The sequence below is a fragment of the Tupaia chinensis genome, unplaced genomic scaffold, assembly GCF_000334495.1.
Source record: "Tupaia chinensis unplaced genomic scaffold, TupChi_1.0 Scaffold146828_1, whole genome shotgun sequence".
Lineage (NCBI taxonomy): Eukaryota > Metazoa > Chordata > Mammalia > Scandentia > Tupaiidae > Tupaia > Tupaia belangeri.
Genome location: NW_006206682.1, coordinates 1,098,310 through 1,119,444, shown reverse-complemented (window position 1 = coordinate 1,119,444; position 21,135 = coordinate 1,098,310). Strand labels below are relative to the sequence as shown.

Below are 21,135 nucleotides of genomic sequence, written 5' to 3'. Positions count from 1 at the left end.
AGCTAGGGCCCAAAGTGTCTAGATCACTGGCCTGAGGAGCGAGTGGGAGAGCCGAGTGGAGACCGTTTCCTTATCTGGACATTCCATGAAACACAGCATCTTTAAAAAGCTTCCAAGTGACTTCATCTGTATTCATTTCATTTTCATCCTGATCTTCAAAATCTTCATTTTTTTTTTCCCCCTCTGAATTTTGTTTTAAAATACAGCTCTGAAACCTGCAAATCTACTGCATGGCATTTTGGTCTGATTTAATTTGGGGAACCATGACTCTCGAAGTCCCATTGCTGCCAAGTGTTGGCTCCTTGGTACCTGGTGAAGGGGAAAGGGTGTTAGGGGATTGAGTTTTTGGTTCAGAGAATCATCTTATTGCCTTCTGGAACTGATGGTGGAGAAAATAGTTCTTTTTAGGCCTCCTTAAGAATTCTCGAGTTGGGTGCTGAGTATGGCCTCTTTATCTGCCTGGGCTGGGGACCACTTGCTCCCAGGGATCCTGGCTCTCCATTCTGTCCCAAGGGTAGCTGGTAGCTTGTGCTGCTCTAGTGAGGTGTGGTGGCTGTTCCTCCCCACCTGTGAGTATGGACCACAGAGGGACTCAGAGCTACTGAGATCCGTAGATTGCCCCCTGCTAGAACCATCCTGGGCAATTCCAAGGGTCCCTCCTCGGCCATCCTTGCCACGAGACTGCCATGGATGTTTCTGGCATGCCGTCCTCCCCAGACCCTCCCATGCTCCCACCGCAGCAGTCTGCACCTCTTCCAGGGCCTTCACTGGACTGCCAGGTCCCATTTGGTTTGCTGGAGGTGAATTTGGAGAGGGTAGAGTAGTGGGCCCTTGGGTTTTTGTCTAAGAGAAGTGAAATGGGAGAGATCAGAATTGACTTCGTTTGAGTGTTCTAGAACACTCTCCATGATGGGTGTGAAGTCGACCTGCAGTCAGGCTACTCCCAGCTCCAGGCTGGAGCCTGGGGGTAAGGACTGTTGGGAGGAGGAGCTCGCTCACACTTAGGAGGGGAGTGGGTTCAGGCATTAGGCACTTGTCCCAGGTTTATCTCAGGCTGTAGCAATAGCCAACTTTCATTGGGCCTTCATGTCACCACCACCATTGGCACCGGTGTTGGGTATCAGAAACTCTAGTGGACCTTTAAAGGAAACTCACGGACCATGGAAGAGGCCGAAAGCAGAGGCCAAGGACAGTCAGTGGGACTTGGCTCCTGGATATCCTCCCCCCTTCCAGAGCATTCTGAGCTGGCAGGCTGGGATTGAACCTTCCTTGCCCTGGGCAGGAGGGGTACCAGTTCTGTGGCTTTAGTAGACCCTCCCCACCACGCACACACCAAGTGCTGCTATAACCCAGGCCTTTCTTCTCATCCTTACCTTGGGGTCTACCAGGAGTCAGAGCACAAAGCCAAGAGGCAGAGCTCCTTCTGGTGCAGATTGGGCCTTCAATGTCAAGTCTGGAAGGCAGCAGCACCTTCTTTTGGCCATATCATAGGAGTGCCTGAGGGAGGGCATTGGCATCCACTCACCCCCTAGTAGACAGAGCTCACTCCACTGGGCCCTCTTGGTGCTGCAGTCAGGAGACATTGAGTTCCCAGAGCTTCAGCAGCTATTTCACTAGTCAGGGTCTGCAAGTCCTCTTCTGGGGAGTGTTTATGTCATACACGTTCTTTATTTTTCTTACCTCAACAGTCACTTCAGGGTTAATCCTTTTTATCTTTATAACCTTCTGACATAAAGCCAGGAACATGTATTTTCTCACAGTCCACCCTGGCATAGATACATAATAGAACTTCATTCATTCATTGTTATTGTGTAGAACCAATGAAAGTTACATTTTGTTCATTTGTCTTTATTTGATGTTTATTATCATTGTTTGAGAACTCTGTGATTGCCAAGCATGAGTGTGTGTATTTGTGTGATTTTAATTTTCAGCCGCTTTAGTATCGTTAACAGATATAAAGGAAGGTAAGTTTTCTATGAGTTGTATGACTTTAACCGCTGCCTGTAGTATGTGGGGAAGAGGAGGTACTTACCTGAGTATTAGTGATCACCACATACAAACGCAGGTGGTGATAGTTATCTTTACCTGTTGTCACCACAGCAGCAGCAGTTTGGGAGGAGCCACTTAGCAGAACGTCTCCTTGGTATAGCCCAAGGAGGGGGTAGAGACAGCCACAGACAGGTGGAGTCTGGCAGGTGGAGAGTTGGAACCCACAGGAGATGGGCTGTTTTCATGTTTTCCTGTTGCTGTAACAGAATTCCACAGACTGGGTAATTTGTGAAGATCGGAGATGTTATTTAGCTCATGACCATAGAGGTCTAAGGTGGAGCCTTGGGGAGACTGCATCTGTGAAGGCCTCCTTGCTAGGAGGGATTCCTATAGACAGTTGGGCACAGGACATCCCATGCTGAGAGGGCAAGAGCCTGTGTTGGCTGTGGTCTCTTTTCCTCTTCTTATGAAGCCACCAGTATTTAGTCATGGGGGCTCACCCTGATGACCTTATCTAAGTAAATTATTTCCTAAAAGCTCCACCTCTTATTACCTTAGTCAGATCAGGTTTCCACCCTCTTAATACTGTCACAATAGCAACCAAAATTCAACACACAAATTTAGGGGTATGCATTCAAACCACAGCATGGAGTGACTAACTCCGTGGCACAGGAAAGCTCTTGAAGTGAAAATTCTCTGTACTTTATTTTGTCTCGAGAGAACAATTAATTAATTAATTAATTAATTCATAAATACAAAATTCAAGTTGCAAATGTTCATGTGCCTGGAACCTGAGGGAAATTTTAGATACCTGTTCAGCTTCTCTCTCCTTGCCTGTGAGGTCAGAGGTTGGTATTCCAGTCTCTCCTGATTTTACAGGTGTATCTTTACTGTCATTCTGCTGTGTTCCTCAGCTGAGCCACATTGGAAAGAACAGTCCTTCAGACTTCAATAGAAATACCACTGCCAGGGAGAGAGACCCCTCTGCTCCCTGCCTTGTTTGGTTGCTAGCATTTGTTAGCATTTACTATTTGGCATAACTTAGTAGGACATGATTATTGGAGACAAGCTTCCCTGGGGAATGCGTAACCCAGCAGCGCTGGTTCCTTGCTGAGAATCCCAAGTGGTTTGTCCTTTCATATTAAATCACATTCTTGGGGATCAGCAGGTGGCGTGGTGGTTAAGATGCTGGATACTCCCACATAGTCGACCATGGTTCGAGTCCCGGACCTGGTGGCTTGCTTTCTCAATTCAACTCTCTCTCTCTCTCTGTGTCTCTCTCTGGTCAAATTAACATAAGTGAATGAATAAAATTAAATAAATAATTTTTAAAAAATCACATTCTTCAAATATCATTGGTGTTGGAGCAGCTAAAGAATTGTCCCTCTCCCGTGTACTTCACATGCAGGTTGCCCAGCTCAGAAGTAGGTAGAGCGGCCTGGGCCCTGGCTAAGGAGCTGATGGAATTCTTGTGGGATCATTACTAAAATTTGAAGTGGTGTCAGAGCCTCTGTGCAGAGAGGATGTCCTTGTGAATGATGTCACGTCTGTGCCGCCTGTCCCAACAGTCTCCTGTCAGTCTTTAATTCCCCTTTGAGGTGTCTAGACCTTTTGTCTAGTATTTAAAATATCATACCGTACTGTGTAGCACGGTACCCTCCCCACCCAGCCCTCCTGCCCGGCTGACCAGTAGCGTGTGTGCTGCTGTTGGAGAGGTGAATACTGACTGTCCTTTTTCCTTTCCGGCCGCAGGGATATCTGCATTACCTCCGCCTCCACCTCCGCCTCCACCACCAGCAGCCCCCTTGCCTCCTGCCAGCACCGAGGCGCCCACACAGCCCTCACTCCAGGCTGTGAATGGTGTGAGCCGAGGGGCCTTGCTCAGCTCCATCCAGAATTTCCAGAAAGGAACTTTGAGGAAAGCCGAAACCTGTGACCACAGTGCTCCTAAGATCGGCTGAAGCTTCCTGTTTACACTCGGAGGGAAAAGTTCTTTTCATTTTTCCCTCCCACCCCCAACGTACCCTCTTCCGGGATGAGGGGTGGCTGAGCCAGTACAGCCGCACACTAGCTCCTGCAGATGCTCCGGTAAGAGGCTTTTCTAGAGGGAAACAGTCTGGAGGGGACGGAGGGGGGCTGCTGCTCCTGCCTTAAGAAATCCTGTGCTCCTTTACTTCCACTGTAAGGAGTCTTGTCCATCGGCTAGTGGGCATCTTTCTGGGCAGCAGCGGGGTGGAAATCAATATCTTCACCAACTAAAGGAAAGGGACAGAACAACGCCATGACGACACTCAGTCTCAGCAGCGAATGGCTTTTGTGTTGCAGTCCCTCCCGCCCCTCCAGACAGCTCCTGGAAATGTTCCTCTCCTCGTTCATTTTCCGGTTATTTCTTAGAAGATTACGCCCATTTTGTACCCTCTTTCATCTGAGATGTTAGCACTGCAGCCCAGGCGTGGTTCTGTGGCTGAGTCAGAGAAGCGGCTGAGTTCATTTCCTCCCACAGAGGGGGAAGTCCTTCAAGTTCTCCTGGGAATACGATTGTCATAGAACTCAACGCTGGCAACGCAACTGCTCTAGACTCATAGTCCTTTCTAGTTAGGATGTATTGAAACAGACAAAAATGTCAATTCAGAAAAAGCTCTCGCCAGTTAGAGGATCTTCTTAATCCTCAGCAATTAAGTCAAGTTTGGGGGTTGGGGGAGGGGGTCATTACTACGGCAAGTTAAATTTGACATCTATAGAAATAGATTCTGATTTTTTAAAGATTTATCCAAATGTATTATCTTTTTAAATATTACTCATTTATTAGATCCTTTATCCTATGATTTACTTAAACCTTTAAATATTAAATTGCACTTTAAAGGATTATAAGTAATCCATTTAAAAATTCAAGTACACACATCAGTGTTGGTTACTATGCAGAGAGAATGTCATTGCATATAGTTTCATGTAATCTGTGATAAATGTTCAGCTGTATTTTTTATTAAAATAAAACCATGTCAAGAAAATGTGTTGTCTGTAGCTTGGCTAGATATCTGAAATAAGAACTTTCTGTAAGACCTTTTTTTTTTTTTCTCATTTCAAGTTTATTAAAACTTTAGCAGTATAAATAATCCAGGGTTGCAGATTATCAAAAGATCAACTCAATGAAGTCCACATTTACCAAAAAAAAGAAAACAAAAAACAAAACAAAAAAAAGAAAACAACATAAAGAAGATTCATTGGCAAGTCTCTAAAACTTAAAAACTGAGATAGATGCAAATATGAAGTTTACACAAATCCCTCATTCAATTTTGTTTTCATCTGTACCAGGGCTTGATTCATGATCATATTTTTTAAATTTTTTTCATACACATGGTCATTTGCTTGACCATTTGATTTTTGGTTTTCTTTTTTAAATGAGGATCTAGTCTTCTTTTCCTCCTTATTTTTCAATGTAGAGGATTTTAACTCATTTTCCTGACTGCTTTGTTTCATGTTTGAGAATGGACTTTGACCTCTATTCTATCGGTCATTTCTGTTACTTGAGCTATTATGATCACAAGTTTTAGAGTACATTCTTCTCTCACCTTTGGAATTTTCTTTTGAAAGAATTATTTTTATTTTTAATTTTATTCATTCATTTATTTTATCTTGACCAGAGAGAGACGGGGGGCGGGGGGGGAGGGAAGGGGAGTGAGAAAGTAAGCCACCAGGTCCAGGACTGGCACTGTGGTCGACCACGTGGGAGTGCACAGCACTTTAACCACCAAGCCACCCTGTTGGTTCCTGGAATTTTCTTTTCTATGTGAACTCTTGGTTTCCATATTTTCCTTTGTTTCTGCTTCACCTTTGTTTCTCTGAGCTCTGTGAATCTCTTCTCCTCCTGTCTTTACTTCTCGATCTTCTAGGTGTTTCTCTTCTCCTGTTCTCTGTATCTATGGTATTCCTTGCTTCTGCTACAATCTCTGTCATGGCTTCGATATCTCACTATTCTGCTCTTGTCCCTACTTGTGCTTCGTTCCCTTGTTCTACTGTTTTTGTTTTTTTAATTAATTAATTAATTAATTTTACATTCTTTGAACATCATCGCAGCATACAAAAAGCAATTTCCCATCCAGAATACACTGTAAAGTGGCTTAATCATACATGTTATTGTCAACAAGTAATTTTCCATTTCTTGTTTTATATATATGTATATGTATTTATTTCCTCTCCATTTCTCACTCTCTGCCATTTCCCACCCTCTTCCCACACTGTCTCTGGTATCTGCAGTTGCTTTCCATTCCTTTTTTATTTTTTCCCACATTTCATTGATTCACAAAATATCTTAATCTATATACTTTCAATAGCAAGTTTGGCTGGTATATACATATCTGTGAACACATGTTGACTTTGGGCATGAAACTCTGTGAGTAGAATGAATATACTATAAAATAGCACCTAGCTGAGGCGATATAGCTTACTGTGGCCATTAAATAGGTATTTCTGTAAATACATTTTTTTAATTTCAAGAAAGGGAGTTTCAGCTTTAATACATCAAAATCAAACATGTTAAGAGAACTTTGCTTGGGGACCAGCAGGTGGCATGGTGGTTAAGGTGTTGGACACTCCCACATGGCCAGCTACAGTTCAAGTCCTGGACCTGGTGGCTTGCTTTCTCACTTTCTCTCTTTCTCTGTCTCTCTCTGGGCAAGTTAAAATAAATGAATGAATAAATAAAATTTTAAAAGAAAAAAAGAAAACTTTGCTTAAGATGTAAAGCCAGGAAACAGGCTGGGATTCTGTCGTAAACGTGCTTACCTCCAGTGCCATCATGGTCTCTGCCCCTGGGCTGTGCGCATCTGTCCTTTTCCCTACTTATTACGGTCGTGCTCCTTACTTTTTGATTCTGTCTGGACTCCTCTTTACTTCTGCTCCTTTCCTGACCTTTTCCTTTAGAAATGGACCGCTTTTCTTTTTCTTTCATATCGCGATCCCTTTCTTTACTTCTCGACTTTGCCCTCTTTTCTTCCTATTACTTTTTTTCCTTTTTTCAGAGGTTTTTGCTATAGGGCGCGTGCGCTCGCCAGATAGACAGAAAGAGACAGAGAGATAGAAAGCAAGAAATCAACCCCTAGGGGGGATGGCCACTCTGCAATCCCTTCTCCTCCATTATCCTCTCAGGATCTTGGGCACGCACGCACACGCGCCCGGTGTGAGTTTTAAGCCACCGGGTCCAGGACGTGAACCGCGGTCAACTACGTGGGAGTCCAGCAACATAGCCATTACGCTAACTGCTGGTCCCTGTCTATTACATTTTGAATCTCTTTCCTCACTCTTTGATTTTTCTTTGCTCTTGCTACTACTTTTAGATTTGGCCTTTTTCCCCCCTCCTAATCATTTATTTATTTATTTTTACATCTTCCCACAAATATTTACTTTACATATCAAAAAATTTTGCCCAAACTCTATAGTTCTTGACAGTTAATAACTTCCAAAATATAAAAAAAAAATGGATTTTAAAGACAATGTTCGAAATATGTGTTATAATTTTGTTTGTGACTATATAACAACAGAGACATTCTGGTTTAAAATATTTTTGAGAAAGTATTTACATGTCAACTACTCAAACTGTGGAAAAGCAAACACCCAGCACACAATTCACACATACATAAACCTTCTCAATTCAGCCCTGCTTACCAAATATTCTGTGATAAACTGTCCGCTAGCAAAGATCAGTCTCTTTTTCTTCCTTCAAAGTCTTCCTCAAAATAATCCTCTGGTTGTGGCTGCTCTTTTACAATCTCTACTAATTACAATGTTGGACTGGAAAAGTCCAGGTTATTTTATGGTATGAATTCTTTCATATGGCTGCTCTAATCCTCTCTGCTAGGCAGAGCTGTTTATGATGCCAGGCCATCTTTCCAAGAGCTTCTGCTGGCTTACTTGGGATCCACCTTAGTTCCATAGTTTTTTGGTGTAATCTTCAGATACGACATTCCAGTCAAAGCCCTGTCCAGTAACGAGTATTTCCAATTTCTGATGCAAGGCAACAGGTTATTATTGAATTTATGCAAATGATCATTCTGCCACAAAATAAGAATTCTCCCAAATATTTTCCAATTTCAGATAGGTCAGGAAGGGAGAAAAATTTATGTTTCCTTTTAAAGAAACAAGAAAAAAAACATTTTAACAAATTGCTAAATCTATCAACAGCTCAAAAGAAAGCAAAATCTTTAAATTTGGAAAACAAAGCATAGTATACAAAAAGTAATGTTTTACTCAGAAGTCATAAAATTCTATGTCACCAGTTCAGTCTCATGTAATCAATCTTTCTCCTGTTGAACTTGCAGTGTTACTGTGGTCTGATCTTTCCGTTTAAATCCTGGAAGTTAACATTCAATATTATTATTGATATTTCTTGTCCCTGGCATTAAGTCGGTCATTTTCTTGGTTGCTTTTTGTTCTTTTATTTCTGTATGTGTGTCTTTAGTTTTTCTGGTAGAGCACTCCTTTCAGAAAGTCTTGAAGAGCTGGTCTGGCATTGGTAAATTCAAGATTTATTTACCTGAGAATGTTTTTTATCTTCTTTCTTAAATAATTGTTTTTTATTTAACTTTATTTATTTATTCATCCATTCCAATTAGACCAGAGAGAGAGAGAGAGAGGGAAAGTGAAAAAGCAAGCCGCCAGGTCTAGGACTCGAACTATGGTCAGCCATGTGGGAGTTCAGTGCCCTTGGCCACCATGCCACCTGCTGGTCCCTAATGTTTTTATCTTTTCTTCCCATATGAAGAAGGATAATCTTGCCAGGTACAGTATCCTTGGTTGAAACTGTTTTTCACTTAACACTTTGAATATCTTTTCCCATTCTTTCCTTGCTCGCATTGTTTCTGATGAGAGGTCTGATGTTAGCCTGATGGGATAGCCTTTATAAGTAACCTGATGTTTCTCTTGCCACTTTTACTATCTTGTCTTTTTCTGTGGTTTTGGCCAATCTAGCTATGATGTGCCTTGGGGAAGATCTTCTTGGGTTGATTCTATTACGGGTTTTTTGTATTTCCTGGGTCTGGATATTTGAATGCCTCTTTAGATTTGGAAAATTTTCTTCCAGGATTTCATAAAATAAATTATCAATGCGCTTAGTTTCTTCACCTTCTGGGATACTGATTATCCAGATGTTTCGGCACTTAATGGTATCTAGTATTTCTCATATAATGTTCTACTTTTTTTCTGGTTATTTTCTCAGTGTTTTTGGTTGTTTTTTCTAGGTCAGAAGTTTTGCCTTCGATATCTGAGATTTGATTTTCTGCATGGACTAGTCTGCTTTAAATACTTTTGAGGGAGGTTTTGATTTCCTGTATTGCAGCCTTCATCTCTAACAGCTCCATCTGATTCTTTCTTATGGTGTATTTCCTCTTTCAGATCGTGCAAGATCTTCCTCACCTGGAACTCGTTGTCTCTTTTCTCCTGCATCTTCTGGAGTTCATTGTCTCTCAGCTCTTGGATCTCATTGAGTTTTGTCACTACGAATATTCTGAATTCTCTATCAGACATTTTCAAGAGTTCCATTGTACTATCTGTGGATGATGGATCGTTCTTTTCACTTAGGGGAGAGATATTCTCTTGGTTTCTCATGTTTTTTGTGCCTCTGCGATTATTTCTGGTCATTTTGTGGCAAAATCTCTCCACTCGTCTGAGTGTTTCAGGGGTCTAGGAGATAAGCTTAGAGTGTAACTTCAGTCGCCTGGGTCCCTGGACGCGCCAGGACACACCTCAGATTTAAAATGGCTTCTGGTCTGAGTGTTCCGGGGGTCTAGGAGTTGAGGTTTAGGATGTGGCCCTTTTCTTCACTTTGTTTTTATATTTGTCATCTTTCTCCAAATGTCTTTTTTTTTTTTTTTTTTTGGAGAGGTTTTTGCTATAGGGTGCCTGCGCTCACCAGAGAGAGAGACAGAGAGACAGAAAGCGAGAAATCACCCCCCAGGGGGATGGCCATGCTGCAATCCCTTCTCCTCCATTCTCCTCTTGGGATCTTGGGCACGCACGCACACACGCCCAGCGTGAGTTTTAAGCCACCGGGTCCAGGACGCGAACCGCGGTCAACTACGTGGGAGTCCAGCAACATAGCCATTACGCTAACTGCTGGTCCCCTCTCCAAATGTCTTTTGATGTCTGTCTCCTTGCTGTTAGATTTATGGTGTTTAACTTTCTTTTTTCACTCTTTCTGTTTGGACTCTTAGATACATGTCTATAATGTTATTTTTCTCTCTTTTACTCATACTAGGCTTTTTACATTTTCTTTTATTTCATTCAATTCGCTCTTATCACCTTTGATCCATTTCTCACCACTTGATACTCTTTGCGCTCTCTACATCTCTTGCCTCCAATGTGGAGGAGTCTCACTATATCTGAAATGACCCCTTGATCTTGATCTAGAAGGTATTCGCAAGTGCCTTGGTCCTCTTCCTTTCATTTTCCTGCCAGACCTATAACCACAAGTTGTCTCTGATACAAAGCAGATTGGGATTTGGTGAATTACACTCTCTCTCTCTCTCTCTCTGTTTTTTCTTTCCTTTTCATCAGTTTCAGGAGGACTTTTTCTCATTAGGAATCTATCTTCAGGTATGGGAGGGATCTCTCCTGGATGGACAGTAGACTGGGGTTGCGCTTCAAGATTTTCAGCTTTACTTTCCCTAGATGCACTTATCTTGCTTTTCTTCTGCTTCTTGTCTTTCTTGTGTTTTTGAGAATTTTTCCTGTTTCTTTTTTCTTTCTTTTTTCTTTCATTTCTCTTCAGAAGCACCATCAGAATCAGAAGAATCAGGAGATGACTGAGAATCGCTTGAACTATCTGAATCACTGGATGATGAGAAGATGATGATGATTCGATGTCTTGTCTTCTCTTCTTTCTTAACTTTAGATTTGGGGATTAGTTCAACACAACTGAGTATCTGTACCTCAGCAAATGGTTTGCTAGCTGCATCTGTTTTCTGACTTTCTATCTCCCTTACAACTTCTTGGCCAGAGATTACTTGCCCAGAATCAACATGATGCCATCCAATTGTGGAGTTGGCTTTGTTGTTATCAAGAACTGTGAACCATTTGTCTCCTTTCCTCTGTTGGCCATTGACAAGAGAAATTCTTTGTTGTGCGCAACTGCAAAACTCTCATCTTCAAAAAGTTCTCCATAAATAGATTCCCTTTCTCGTCCATTGCCTTCACTGAAGTCAGTACCTTGAGCCATATAATCCATGACAATTCTGTGAAAGAGACAATTCTTACCATGTAATGGCTTTTGAGTTGACTTCCCTGTCCAAAGACAATGGAAATTCTCACATGTTTTGGGCACACATCAGAAAATAATTCAAAGACAACTCTTCCAGCAGGTTGATTGTTAATAGCGATGTCAAAAAAATATCAAGGACACTGAACCTTTATTCTCATGGCTCCAATACTTCAACCATTAGTTGAAGACCAAAAAAGAAAAGAAAGACAATTGATCCAATCTCTTTGCTCCTGCCCCAGTTGAATTTCCTCTCCCTGGGTCTGGTCCTTTAAAGTGCTTTGACTCTACCACGGCCAGAAAAGGCACTAAAACCCACTAACCACCTCCCTTCCCCTCAGCCCCGTCCCTCTATAGCACCTTTTGAAAACGTAATAGCTTAACATTTGGGGGAGACTTTTGCTATAGGGTACATGTGCTCACCAGCAAGACAGAGAGAAATCACCCTCCAGAAGGGATGACCACACAATCCCTTCTCCTCCATTCTCCTCTTGGGATTTTGGGCACGCATGTGCACATGTGCCTAACGTGAATTTCAAGCTGCTGGGTCTGGGACTCAAACTGTGATTGGCCATGTGGGAGTCCAGCGTCTTAACTACTACACTACCCACTGGCCCCTACATTGTGTATCTTGTGTTTCCTTCTTACTACCCTGTGTCATACTTTGCCATTTAATAGGAGTTAATGATAAATATATTAACAGATGCTTCTGTAACTAATTTAAACTTGTCTTTCCCATCTCAACTTCTGAAGAGGGGAGTGTATGACAGTGTCTGGCTGTGGGCCATGGGAAAAATACCTGCCATACTTTTAGTTTTCTTTGTAAAGGGGACCCTGTCAGATTGAGGCATTTGAAGGATCTGTGGACAAGTTTTCGTTTGTCCCAAGTGTGATGCAGTCTAAGGGATTAGCTCCTGATGGAAGGTGTGGGGCCTAAGGATTTAGAATGTCAGTTTTGTTATGTTGGATAGTTTCAGAGACTTGAAAAAAATTCTGGCAACAGGTATGTATAGTATCAGCTTATTTACCATTTGGCACTAATTTTTTTTTCCCCTGGTTTGCTGTAGGGTATGTGCACTCGCTGGAGAGACGAAGAGGGAAAGTAAGAAACCACCACCTGGGGATGGCAATGCAGCAATCCCTTCGCCTCCATTATCCTCTCGAGATTTTGGGCACACACACACACACATGCACCCAGTGTGTTTTTCAGCCACCAGGTCCAGGACTTGAACTATGCCGTCAGCCATGTGGGATCCAGTACCTTAACTACCACGCCACCTGCTGGCCCCTAATTTCTTTTATTCCCCCAGTTTTTTGTCATAGGGCATGTGCATTCACTAGAGTGATGAGAAAGAGTAAGAGACAGTGAGAGGGAAAGCAATCCCTTCTCCTCCACTTTCCTCCTGGGATTTTGGGCACACATCCGTACCCAGTGTGAATTTCAAGCTACCTTGTCAAGGACTCGAACTGTGGCCAGCCATGTGGGAGTCCAGTGCCTTATTTATGTAACTTGATGGCCTGTAATTTTTTTTTTTAAAGAATTATTTAGGGGCCAATAGGTGGTGTGGTAGTTAAAACACTGGACTCCCACATGGTTGACCATGGTTTGAGTCCCAGATCTAGTAGCTTGCTTTCTCACTTTCTCTTCTCTGGTCAAAATTAATAGTAAAAAATAAAAAATCATTTTTAAAACAAAATTGATTATTTAATTTGCTATAGGGCACGTGAGCTTACCAGAGAGAGAGAAAGAAGGAAAGTGAGAAAGCAAACGGCCAGGTCTGGAACTCCAACCACAGCCATGTGGGAGTCCAGCACCCCAACCACCATAGCACCTGTTAGCCCCCTTCATTTCTTTTTTAAAAGTTGTTTTCTTCCATTTGAGAGACAAAACAGGTATTCCCAAGAGGATCTTCATCTGCTTCTGCCGGCCTGGATCCTAGCAAATGTGCACATCTGGATGTACTGGGAGCCTATATGGACCGGGGACCTTAGCAGTTGGCCCTGGCACTTTAAGTATATTTCTTTTTCCCATGAGTCCAGAAAGCTTCCCTAACAGAGTCCTGACACCACAAGCCACCCTCAACCTCAGCAAGCCCTGCGTCATAGGCATGTATGATCTTGATGTGAACTTGAAAAGCCCCGTGTGGGTCAGCCTTGAAGTGTCATGTTTGACCACTGTGTCAACCTGTTGGCACTAGTTTTTATTTTTTTATTTAATTAAAGAGAGAGTTTTCTTATAGGGCACATTTGCTCACTGGAGAGACAGAATGACAGCAAGAAATCACCCCAAGGGGGAATGGCCACTCCGCAATCCCTTCTCGTCCATTCTCCTCTCGGGATTTTGAGCATGCACATGCACGTGCCCCACGTAGGTTTTAAGCTGCTGGGTCTGGGACTAGCTCTGCCGCCCACTATGTGGGAGTCCCGCAACGTAATCATTACGCCATCTGCTGGTCTCACTGGCACTCAATTTTTTTTTTAACAGAATTTCAAGATTTCCACTCACATTTACTATTTCAAGAATCAAAGAGATAGAATTAGCCATAGTTAGGAATTCTTTTATTCCCTTTATCAAAACAGTCTAACAGATAATATGCTTTTATTTTATACATATAATTTATCTTTTTTGGGATATATCGCTCAGGATTCTGCCACCCTCGTACCTTCTCGGGAGGGTACAATTTTACATTAATCTTATTCAAAGAACATAGCAACTGTAACAGACAGAAGAAAGCATGGAGTCTAGGGCAGGAGTGGAGTTCCCACTCACGACACGTTGAAACCTCTTCCCAGTACAAAAACACCTGTGTTGCTTTAGAGATCATTTTACTTTATGAGTAGAAAGGTCTTGAAGTACAATCCAGATGAAGTGCCAGCACATATTTAAATAACCTTCCATGACTTGCTATTCAAGTCTCACTAGATATTTAATGTTTTCTTTATCGCAAATATGATGTCTTTGACCTGAGGTACAGAGTTGTCTTCTAGAATCTTTGCATAAGGCATGGGGACGTCGGCACCAGTGACTCGAACGGCAGGCGCGTCCAGGAAATTAAATGCAGGACCTGGGAGAAAAGAGGGGCTCTCTGAGGGGTGCAGGAGAAGCCAGCGGGCACCACCTGGCACAGAGGTGTGGCTGCCTGGGAGAGCAAAGTAGGTAAGGGTGTGCTAGTTTCGGGGAGGCGTGCTAGTTTCAGGGAGGTGTTTCTGGTTTTGCTTTTTAAAACACGTACCCCAAAGAGAAATGCCTAACTGACAAGGTGAAAGTTCAAGTCAGCGGCCAGCCCTATCTTTGGGTTTTCTTACCCAGTGTGTACAGGTACACAGTGTTTATTTTCACTCGACTGCGTTCTAGAACCACTTCTCCCGACTTCCCCCTAATTGACAGAGGGTGTGTGTGCTGGCCAGGGACAGAGCAGGAGAGGGAGAAAGCACCCCACCGTGGAGCGTAGTGACGCTGCAGTCCTCCTCTACCTCCCCATCCTTCTGGGATCCGGGGTACGCACACACAGGCACCTGCTATGTTTTTCAAGCAGCTGGGACCAGGATTTGAACTATAGTCAGCCATGTAGGATCCAGCTCCCTTAACCATGAGGCCCTGGGGCCGGCCCAGAGAACTACTTTCAAATCTTTAAAATACCTTCCATGATCCTGGCACAGATTTCAGCTCCTACTCCAAACTGGGGCCAGCCTCCTTCCACAGTCACAAGGTGATTTGTCTTCATGACACTGGCTTCGATGGTCTCGATGTCCATTGGTCTGATGGTGCGCAAGTTTATCACCTAAACAGGTAACGAAAAGCTTGCTAGAGCTACTGTACCGCAAATACAGCGTTACTGCCTTAATGCCACTTGTTTCTTTGGGTCTAGGAAAATCTAATCTGCCTATGAATACACACAGGAATGTACAAAATGTAGAAAAACCAAAAATCTGTATCTCTGCTACAAGCAGCACTTACATGACTTGTTTATCTTCCTTTCATTAACTTCCTTCTCATCAAAATAAGTAACAGTTGGGGCCAGCAGGTGGCATGGTGGTTAAGGTGCTGGAGTTCCCACATGGCTGACCGCGGTTCAAGTCCTGGACCTGGCAGCTTGCTTTCTCATTATCTTTTTTTCTCTAGCAAAACTCGTGTGAAAAAAAAAATTAAATATTCTTTTTTTAAAGAAAAATAAATAAATAACAGTTAACAGGGGCTGGCCCTGTGATCGAGTGATTAAAGGAGCTGGATCCCACATGGCCGGCCATGGTTCAAATCCTGGCCACGACAACTTAAAATATGCTGAATATATATACATACATGAATATATATACATACACACACATATACACACACACACACACACACACACGCATGCCCCAGGTTCTAGTAGGACGGAGAAAAGAAGAAGGGATTGTGGTGTGACCATTCCTGTTTAGGGAGGATACTTTCTCCCTCTCTGTCTCTTTTTGGCAAGCACATGTACACTCTGGCAATTAAAATAATAATAATAACAGCTAACATCTGAGTGCTTCCAGTGTACCAGGCACTATGCTAAGTGTAACTGTCAACCACCCTAGGATGGGATGATATTTACATTATCCCCCTTCTAGAGCTGATGAAACAGATTTATGGACCAAGCCTGCCTGAGAACAACTACCGAGGTGGGTCCTGGATAGGAGGGGGTTATAATCTCTGACTTCCGAGCGTCCTCCAACTCCAGCTGTGAGCCTGTATCCTAACCCAAAAAGGCAGGTACTATTTTAAAAGACCCAGACCAGTGGTAAAAAGCCAAGACAAGTAGGTTCTCGGCTTTAAGCAGAAGCAAGATTTTACATCTAAGAAACCTGATATGGAACTCAAATTCCTATGTTGGGGTCTTAAATCTGTTTGTTTGTTTAAATTGTAGGAAGGCATGTGTACTTGCCAGGGAGAGACAAAAAGAGGAAGGGGAGAAAGCACTCCTCCACTGGACGTGATCATGCCACCATATCTTCTCTTCCATTTCTCCCTCCTTTCAGGATTTTGGGCACCCCTGCATACATGCCCAGGGTGTTTGTCAAGCCATCAGGGCTGGAGAGAACTGCAGTTGGCCACAGGGGATCCAGCTACCCTAGCTACTAGGCCACAGGCTGGCCCTCTGGGTCTTTAAAAGGAGCCTTTCCGATTCTTTAAGAACAAGGAAGGGGCCAGTAGGTGGCGTGGTGGTTAAGGATGCTAGACTCCCACATGGCTGATCACGGCTTCCGGCCCAGACCTGGCGGCTCACTTTCTTACATTCTCTTTCTGTCTCTGTCTCTCTGGTGAGTGCACGTGCCCTGTAGCAAATTAAAAAATAGTAACAGTGATAAATAAAATTAAATAAGTAATTGTTAAAGAAAAAATAAAAAAAACAAGCCAATGTCCACTCACCTCACATTCAACTCCCTCTTTAGACAGCACCGTAGCAGCCTCTAAGCAGTGGCCCACAGGTCTTGAATGGGAAACCACAGTTATGTGTGTCCCTGAAACAGAGTGGTCACAGATCAGAGGTCAGGCTGGCACGAAAACGCTGGAGCATTCTGCAGCCAGCTGCGGCTCTTGTTCTTCTATAAATCTGCAATGCTGTGTCATTCTAGTAACTGAGGAAGTGACAGCCTCCCCGGAAATAAAGCACAAGGCTACTGAACTGAGATTCGAACAGCACAGCTGCACCGTTGGGCACCCCCAGTCTTCAGTTGGGCTCATCCTCGAACTTGACAGTCAATGTACATGGCACTAACTTCTAGATAAACATACCAAGACGAAAGGAGCGGGGGGGCCCTGGACAAACGATCATGTTTAAATGTAAACTAAGTTCTCTTACCTTGCCTTTCTATTTTGGCTTTTCCAATTGGAATCAGAAAATCTTTTGACTGAGCTTCTGTGGGAAATTCAAAAGGCACTCCATACATCAGCTCGTTCTCCAGCACCACCACTGCAAAATGAAACAGGTCACTCAGTACCTGCGCAACGACTGAAAACGTGCCCGAAGGAGACTGTGCGTCTGCGGAGTTCACTGTGCAGGTGGGGACACCTGGTTGCTATGATGTTGGTGGCCGAGGACGGTTTAGGGACCTCCTCTGCACAGCGGGCAGCATCACGTCACCGAGGTTCAGCCAGCATTGTAGGTATGCAGTAAACGTCCCCTTGACCGAACTGACCCCGTTCCAGTCAGAGCTAAGAAAACTGCCCTGTTCTTTACTCTCTTCACTGTGTCTGTAAGCCACTTATGTTTTATATGAGGCTGGCTCTGCAGCCTGAATCCACCTGGTAAACCATGCAGTTTAAGTCCTGCACCTGACAGCTTGAGAAACACACTGGATACATGTGCATGTGCGTGTGTGCCCCGAATCCTAGCAGGATGGAGAAATGGAGAAGGGACTGCAGCGTGACCATTCCTCATGGCAGGGGGTGTGCTCTCTCCCTATTCCTGTATCTCTGGTGAGCATGCACATTGTCTTGCAAATATTAAAAGAAAAAAAAATGTATATGAGATCTAAGCTTAATTAGAAGTTTTTAATGGGTCCTCCCATACAAAGATTCTACACTAGTTTATTTTTTTTTTTTAGACTCACTTAATTTTATTACTACTATTATTTTTAAAATTTGACCAGAGAGAGCGAGTAAGAAAGGGAAAGTGAGAAAGCAAGCAGGCCAGGTCTGGGACTTGAACTGCATGAGCCACGTGGGGGTCCAGTGCCTTAACCACACCACCTGCAGGCCCCCTTCACATTAGTTTTTAATGTTCAAAAGAGACCGTAAGGCCACTCTGCTGACCTGGATTATTATCCCGAATGGCTGATTTTATAAGTCCTTTTGCATCCTCTGAATTCCAGGGGCTGACCACCTTTAAGCCTGGACAGTGCCCGTACCACGCAGCAAAGCACTGGGAGTGCTGGGCGGCTACACCGGCCGAGGCGCCGTTGGGACCCCTGAAGACGATGGGAACACACTGAAGGCCCCCCGACATGTAACAGGTCTTGGCCGCTGAATTTATAACCTGGTCAATGGCTTGCATGGAGAAATTGAAGGTCATAAATTCACAAATGGGCCGCAACCCAGCCTGTCAAGTCAAAAACATGGGTGTTAAAAAGGCCAGACACAGCAATGGAAGGCAGAAACAACCATTCCCTTGCTCCAACATTCAAACAGAATTCTGAAAAGGCCACATGAAAAGAAATCCGTCTGGATGAGCTTCCGGAAGAATGGCACGTACCATAGCTGCCCCTACGGCAATTCCAGCGAAGCCCATCTGTAAAGTTAAACACAAACGTGAGTGAAAATCCACGAAAACCAGGACCGTGAGCACAGCAGACATGCCCCGCAGAGGTGTCCTTCCCGCCGGGAGGCTCACCTCGGAGATGGGAGTGTCTATGATCCTCTTGTCTCCGTACTTCTTCCAGAGGCCTCGACTAACCTACAATCAAGAGTGAACCCCATTACTTTTAAATGTATCTGGGGACAAACAGCCACTTCAGTTGGCAGAACTGTCACACATTTTGGTTACCTTGTATGCCCCATCATACTGGGCGACTTCTTCCCCAAGCAGAAATACCCTCTCATCTCTTTCCAGCTCCTCATCCATGCCCTGATTTATAGCATCGCGAACCGTCACCTGTCACAGGTATGGGAAACGGTCAACAGGGTACAGGATTATTTAGGATAGTATTGGGATTCTCTTCCTTTCTTCTTACCTGGGCTGCCCAAAGCATAGGTAATTAAAAACACTGACCACAATAGAACAGTAACAGTCTTTAAACAGAATTCTAAGAGTAATAGTTCTGTCCTACATAGTTGGTCTTTGATGGGTGTGTTAATGATAAGGTTACTGAACACCTTTTTTTAATTTAAAGATTTTTGCCATAGGGCATAAGCCTTCAAGGGATGGGGGTGATTACCTCCCAGAGGGGATGGTCATGCAGCAATCCCTTCTCCTACATTTTCCTCTTGGTATTTTGGGCACGCATGCACATGCACCTAGCATACTTTTCGAGCCTTCAGGTCTGGGACTCGAATCACACAGCTGGCCATGCGGATCCAGCCACCTTAATCTCTCTACTACCTGCTGTTGAATACTTTTCTTAAAGTGCACACAATCTATTTTTTTTTAAGAGAGATTTTTGCTATAGGACACGTGTGCTCGCCAGAGAAACAGACAGACAGAAAGCAAAAAATCACCCCCTAGGGCAGATGGCCATGACACAAGCCATTCTCCTCCATTCTCCTCTTGGGATTTTGGGCATGTGCACGCATGCACACTGGCATGAGTTTTAAGCCGCCAGGTCCAGGCCTCGAAATGTGGGTGACTATGTGGGAGTCCAGTGATATAACCATTATGGTATAATGACTCCCATGCAGTCAACCATGGTTCGAGTCCCGGATCCGGTGGGTTAAACTCACACCAGGCACATGTGCATGCGTGCCCAAGATCCCAAGAGGAGAACGGAGAAGAAGGGATTGTGGGGTGCCCATCTCCCCTGGGAGGGTGATTTTTCACTTTCTGTCTCTCTCTGTCTTTCTGGCGAGTGCACAGACCCTATGGGAAAAGCTTCTCCAAAAAAATTTTTAAAATGTAGAATAGAAAATTACCAAGTAGGCCTAACTAATACTAAGTGCTGACCATTCAGCCCATGCCAGGCACTTCCCAACGCTCTATAGTCAAGATATAGGAGTTATTCTAAGAGAATAGGAGAAGCCTCTAATAAAAAAAGGGGAGGGAAGGGGAGTTACCATGTGATCCAGCTGTTCCATTTCTAGCTATATACCCAAAAGAATCAAAAGCAGAGACTCAAACATATTATTGCATACCAATGTTCACAGCAGCATTATCCACACTGGCCAAAAAGTGGAAACCACCCAAATATCCATTCTTCAAGAATCGATTAAAAAATGTAGTCCAGGGAACCAGCAGTTGGCGTAATGGCTATGTCACTGGACTCCTACATAGTCAATCGCGGTTCGTATCCTGGACCTGGTGGCTTAAAACTCACGACGGGCGCGTGTGTGTGTGTGCCCAAAATCCTGAGAGGAGAATGGAGGAGAAGGGATTGCGACATGACCATCCCCCCTGAGGGGTGATTTCTCACTTTCTGTCTCTATGTCTCTGTCTGTATGGCGAGCGCACGCGCCCTATAGTGAAAACCTCTCAAAAAAAAAAATGTGGTCCATACATAAAATGGAATATTACTCAGCCTTACCAGGGAATTTCATTCTAATGCATTCTGGAACATGGATGAACCTGGAGACATTATGCTGAGCGAAATAACCCAGACAAAAAAGGACGAATGATTCCACTTAAATGTAATGATACAAAGTTTCTTTGGGGGAGGATGAAAAGGTTCTGGGAGTGGTGGCGAATGTACCTACTTAATGCCACTAAATTGTACACTTTAAAATAGTACATTTAAGCTATGCACAGTTTACCACAACACCGTAAGAGAAAGAGGTTTAATTTTCTCCGACTGCCCATCTAATCCCAATCAGCCTCGCTGGGGTGACAAGCCGGTGTTAATGATTAGCGCCTGGCGGCGACAGAAGCAGCTCGAGTCCCAGGCAGGACCCCGGCCCGGCGCAGATTGGCCACGGCGCAGGCGCGACCCCGGTCTCCGCTCGGGACAAGGACTCTCCCTCCTCGCCCCGAGTAGCCCCCGCGCCAGTTACCTGCAACGCCGCCGGCGCGGTCCGGTGAAAGCGCCTCTTCAGCAGCCCGGAGACCTGGCGAGAAGAGAGAGGACGCTCAGAGGGGCCGTAGGGTGGGCAGGGGTCGCACAGGGTCGCTATGCTGCTCCCTACCTGCTGGAAGGGTCTCCGCACCAGCCCAGATACCGCCGCCATCTTGATCGTGTCCTCTAGCGGCCGCCTAATGACAACACAGCGAGGCCGTAGACGTGGGCAGGCC

General features: G+C 44.1%; 2 protein-coding genes and 1 pseudogene across 2 annotated transcripts in view; 1 reads left to right on the top strand and 2 right to left on the bottom strand.

Moving 5' to 3' along the window:
• PXK (PX domain containing serine/threonine kinase like) overlaps positions 1-4,997 on the top strand; it is a gene marked incomplete at its 5' end in the record, with an annotated part of 54,836 nt that extends 49,839 nt beyond the window's left edge. Inside the window, 1 exon segment of the mRNA XM_027768556.1 lies at positions 3,742-4,997. Coding sequence (XP_027624357.1) covers positions 3,742-3,950 — 209 coding nt within the window.
• On the bottom strand, positions 4,140-11,621 carry LOC102501849 (peptidyl-prolyl cis-trans isomerase G pseudogene; annotated as a pseudogene).
• A 2,152-nt stretch (positions 11,622-13,773) lies between these two features.
• Positions 13,774-21,129, bottom strand: PDHB (pyruvate dehydrogenase E1 subunit beta). The gene is made up of 10 exons (XM_006169162.1): positions 21,030-21,129; positions 20,898-20,951; positions 18,745-18,852; positions 18,592-18,654; positions 18,454-18,489; positions 18,015-18,300; positions 17,062-17,172; positions 16,629-16,720; positions 14,877-15,018; positions 13,774-14,301 (listed from the first exon to the last, which is right to left on the bottom strand). The coding sequence occupies exons 1-10, from the start codon at positions 21,069-21,071 to the stop codon at positions 14,156-14,158; spliced, it is 1,080 nt and encodes a 359-aa protein (XP_006169224.1). The 5' UTR covers positions 21,072-21,129; the 3' UTR covers positions 13,774-14,155.
• Positions 21,130-21,135: the final 6 nt, after the last annotated feature.